This window comes from Limulus polyphemus, unplaced genomic scaffold, assembly GCF_000517525.1.
Source record: "Limulus polyphemus unplaced genomic scaffold, Limulus_polyphemus-2.1.2 Scaffold508, whole genome shotgun sequence".
Taxonomy (NCBI): Eukaryota; Metazoa; Arthropoda; class Merostomata; order Xiphosura; family Limulidae; genus Limulus; species Limulus polyphemus.
In genome coordinates, this window is record NW_013666118.1 from 551,764 (window position 1) to 556,682 (window position 4,919).

Genomic DNA, 4,919 nt, shown 5'->3' on the forward strand with positions numbered 1-4,919 from the left:
TACTGTAAGTGTTGCAAATCAATAAAGTTTATCTTGAGACAGACTCCAAGTGTTGCAAATCAATAAAGTTTATCTTGAGACACATACTGTATGTGTTGCAAATCAATAAAGTTTATCTTGAGACACATACTGTATGTGTTTAAAATCAGTACAGTTAATCTTGAGACAATTGATGAAGACCAACCAATCATTATTAAGTATTTCAATTCATACACAATTTTTTATAACATTTTTGTCTTCTTTAAATCACATTTGTATTACAAAGGATACTTTTAAATTTTAATTTATAGGCATAGATCTTTTCAAAGATCATAATATAAAAAAAGCACTGTTTTATTATCAAATCATATGCTGCTTTCCATAAGCTTAAGTAAATAAACTTGCACATAATTCTTGTGGACCAATAATTCAAAACACAAATGAGTACCCTGCTACAGCCCCAAAACAAGTAATAATGCTTTCTTTCTTTCATGCCACCCAGTGGCACAGTGTTATTTCTGCAGAGTTATACTGCTAGAAATCGGGTTTCGATATCCGTGATGGGCAGAGCACAGATAGCCCTTAGTGTAGCTATGTGTATAATAACAAAACAACAACTTTTTTTTCATAAAATGAACATTTATCTTACTTAAGGTCCACTTCATTACACCATAAAAAAAAAGATTTTGTATTTCTCATTTAAATCTAGATATATCATAGACCCTAGCTTTATTCACCAAATTTATAAAATCTGGTGTTTATTAACTGGAAGGTCACTGAATTGTTATTTATTACTATCAGATTTTGTATACAAGTTGAACTTACACATTTAATTTGAAAATAAAAACATTCAGTGATTTATTTGTAAATGCTAAATTGTTTATCATGACTATGAAAGCTCTTTCAGTTCATTTATGTTTAGACAGTATAGAATTAAAATTGTTTCCATATAAAATAAAACTACAATCTTTATACTCACAACAAATGCTAAAATTTAACACAAATAAAAAGAACAATTAAAAAAACAAAACACAAAGTGTGATTCATTATTCTATGACTTTTAGTTTTATGATGATGGCAATTTTTCTTCAACCGGTGGTATGTAGCAACCAATCCATATATAGAGATCAGTGGTTTCGACCTCCCTTGGACCCCTCCCCTAAGTTGATGCTTGGTTAGACAACATTAAATAATATAGCTATTAATTTCTGAAAAAATGTATGGGGTTTGCTTCCCTGGCCCACTTCACTAGAACTATGATTGCTTATACAACATTACAGAATATGATTATTAATTTGTGGAACAAAAATGGATGGGGATCTGGGCCTCTCCCTCAGACATGTGCCTGCTTATACAATATTAAAGAATACAAGTTCTTCAGATACCTATAGAATGATAGGTTTCTTTTTTGTAAGTGTAAAACACCATTTCAATTTTCGATACCTCACTACTATAAAGGTTGGTTTGGTCTGAAGCTTCATTCTGTGGTCATGTCCAGAGTCACTGATGAGGAGTGGAATTCTCGGAAACTAGTCTGGTCCACAAACACACACCTAATGAGAGAATAGACCATTCCAAGCTTTTACTTGTTGTTAAACAAATGTTTAAACAACTCTGTTCAACTATTAAAGAATACTGTTATACACTTTTAAATTAAAAACATAACAGTGTAAATAACAGTAAAATTTACACTTTGCTTAATACTTAAGTAGTGTGGAGGTGAGTATTACCAACCAGTTGTCTTCCTTCTAGTCAGCAGTTCAAAATTAATGACAGTGACAAATAGTTCTAGTAACTTTGTAATAATAAAGGCAGGAATAGTATATATATAGTGGCAATGGGAATCATTACCAAATCACAAAGCATTCCCCCACCCTCCTATTGCATAGGCTTGTGCTTAACAATAAACAAATATAATGGCGATATTTCAACTATTTGGAAAATCGAAATAATTAAAAACCATAATTTGAATTAGTTGATTATTTTTATGACAATCAGTTTCATTGGAAATTCGATTAATCAATTGTTGGATAATCAAAAATGGTAATAATAGGAAATACTAACTTCAATTAGTTGATTATTTTTGTCACATCAATTGATTAATTACAATTAATCACTTAGTTTATGGAACACTAATTGATGTAATCGCTGCTTACAAGTAATTGATTATATTGATTGATCAATTAAGTCACCCAGCTCTAGTGTGAAATATGAAAAAGAAAAAGTTAATTTGTAAGTACTCTTATTAGAAGATACATTGTTGAAGAAGTTCTTGTTAGGAAACAGTGCATTAATCTTAGAGGATGTAAAATTTAGGGGGGGGGGGGGAGTTATCAAATTCTTCTAGAGCCTGGGTGGGCAACCATATTTTTTTCCTGGCCAGTTAATCACAGAAATGGCTACACTATTAATAAAGCAGAAAATTTTCACAAAATAAATTTATATCAGGATTCTAATGACAGTCAAGGTCAATTATAAACGCAATGCAAAAGTACAAAAAAAATACTTTTTCAAAATTAAAAAATTGTGAAATTTCAATGAAAGATTTGGCATTCTGTTTCTCTGACCAGCTAAAAAACACACTATCAATTATTCTACGAGTTAGCCACACATTTTTGCGAAATGGCCATTGGGCTACCCACACGGGTTCTAGAGGCTAGGATGTAAAATGTGATGATGCCTTTTGATAAGGACATGTTCACTCTTCAGTAAATTATGCATTGCAATCTTCTAGGATGCTGAAAATGCAATTGCTCAAATGAATGGGCAGTGGCTGGGAACAAGGGCTATTAGGACAAACTGGGCTACACGAAAACCTGCCAACAACAGGCCAAATGAGGGTAGGCATTCTCTTATCGGTAGGGTCATTATTTATGTACTTAATAATTTTTATGTTTGATATCTAGTTAACAAGATATTAATTAAGGATGAACTCATTTGTTGTATATAGAAGTCAGTTACTAATCTTTTACTTTGTTTTTTGTGTAATACTGAATATTAAAGTACTATTTACATAATATTTTTAAGTGTGATAAGTTACTTATACTTTCTATTTGTAGCACCTGACAATAAGAATTAAGTAATTGAACAACAATATTTTATTGTGAATGCTAAGTAGTTTTTGAACAGGAAGAGAATAAAGATATTGTATGGTAAAGCAAGTTTTTCCATCAGTTGTATGCTAGGATGGCCTTATGCAGGTGCAAGTGGTGAAGCTGCACCAAGACCCTCACTTATAGAGGCTCCACAATAGAAAAATGAAATTTTTTATTTTAATCTTTATTTGTTATATTATGTTTTCTATTCTATAGTGTTGATTATATTTACCATTGTTATTGTATAAAAAACTAATTTTAATAATATACTAGTCAAACTCAAAACATTGTCAAAGAATTGACACATGATGAATTGTCACATCTGTTGTATTCCCCATTTTAGTGGACTTTTGTATGCACAGGTTTGGCCCGGCATGGCCAGGTGGTATAGGGTGCTCGACTCGCAATCTGTGGATCACGGGTTTGATTCCCCATCCTACTAAACATGCTCACCCTTTTAGCCATGGGGGCATAATAATGTGTCGGTTAATCCCACTATTTATTGGTAAAAGAGTTGGCAGTGAATGGTTATGACTAGCTGCCTTCCCTCTAGTCTTACACTGCTAACTTTGGGATGACTAGCGCAGATAGCCCTCGGGTAGCTTTGCGCAAAATTCGAAAACAAACAAACATGCAAAGATTTAAGGAGTGCTTTCTCATCTTTAAGTTGTGCTGAGAAAAATCATGTTTAAAATGTTTATATATTACTCATGAAAGAGTGCCAATAGAACTTTAGTTACTCTGATAAACCACTCAGAAATTGTTATAAGTGTTTGTTGTTGTTGTTGTTAATGTATTTTTCACTAGATTTTTGTGTTACATCATTTAAAGAAAAAATGAATATTAAATAAATTATATATAAATTCTAATTAAATATTAAAAAAACATTCCTAAACACCGATTTGTGTGTGTCACGTGGTATGTTGAATGTAGCATTAGTTCAGATTAGATGTTTGTGATGTCTATAGTTTTATATGAATTAGGAACTCGAATTACCAATATTGACAAGCCAGAATATAAAATAAAAACCTCCTACCTTTTCTATTTGCTGAGATATCTCTCATGTACTGAATCAACCATAGTGACCCCACTCACCTTTTTCTTTAGTCTGCTTGAAATTTCATATTTTTTTAGACCCAAACACAGCTTAAGTACTAAGCTTGATAAATTATAGTGGAATTCTGTGTTATTGATATAGTAACTTATGATTTTTTTATTACTTCAAATGTATATATAAAACTTAAAAAGATGATTTCTTTTCACATCCTCTATGTGTGAAATTTTATAAGGCTTAGCAATCTGACAAGCAGCAAATGAGTACAAAGATCGCAAGTAAAAGAGATAATTGTTTGCTTCACTTTTTTTTATTTACTGTTCTATGTTTTAAAAAAAATAAGTTAAAGCATTTACTTGCAAATAGTAATAATGTATATACATATATAATGTATAATAATTGAAATGTGACTGTATTTAATAAACTAAATTTACTAAAACACAGCCAAGACAAGTCACTTTACAAAGACTAAAGGTCAGTTTTATATTATTGGATAAGGTTACATGAGTGCCACATCATTGTAACTTCTGTATTGTTAATATTAGGCAGGTACGGCTGAAAGGTCAATATAATAAAAATAATAAATATCTATAAATGTATAATGTTATGAGATTTAAGCTGTTTAGTCTAAACATTTGTTTTTTCGTATTATAATTTGTAGTCATTCTAGAAAAAAAAGCATAATTTATATTTATTTCCTAATTTTTTATGGTGGTTACGAGATCGGTCAAATTAACCAAACCCAAACAGAGATTCATTAGTGAAAATAATAGATAAAATATAGTTTTTTT

General features: G+C 30.8%; 1 protein-coding gene across 4 annotated transcripts in view; it reads left to right on the top strand.

Moving 5' to 3' along the window:
• Positions 1 to 4,919, top strand: part of LOC106458747 (nucleolysin TIAR-like) — a 231,060-nt gene that overhangs the window by 223,901 nt on the left and 2,240 nt on the right. For 2 of the 4 annotated variants that reach the window (XM_022385055.1, XM_022385056.1), the window contains one exon: positions 2,714 to 2,837. In XM_022385055.1, the coding sequence (XP_022240763.1) occupies positions 2,714 to 2,837 (124 nt within the window). The remainder of the gene's footprint in view (positions 1 to 2,713; positions 2,838 to 4,919) is intronic. The other 2 variants (XM_013918286.2, XM_022385057.1) reach the window with 1 other exon arrangement.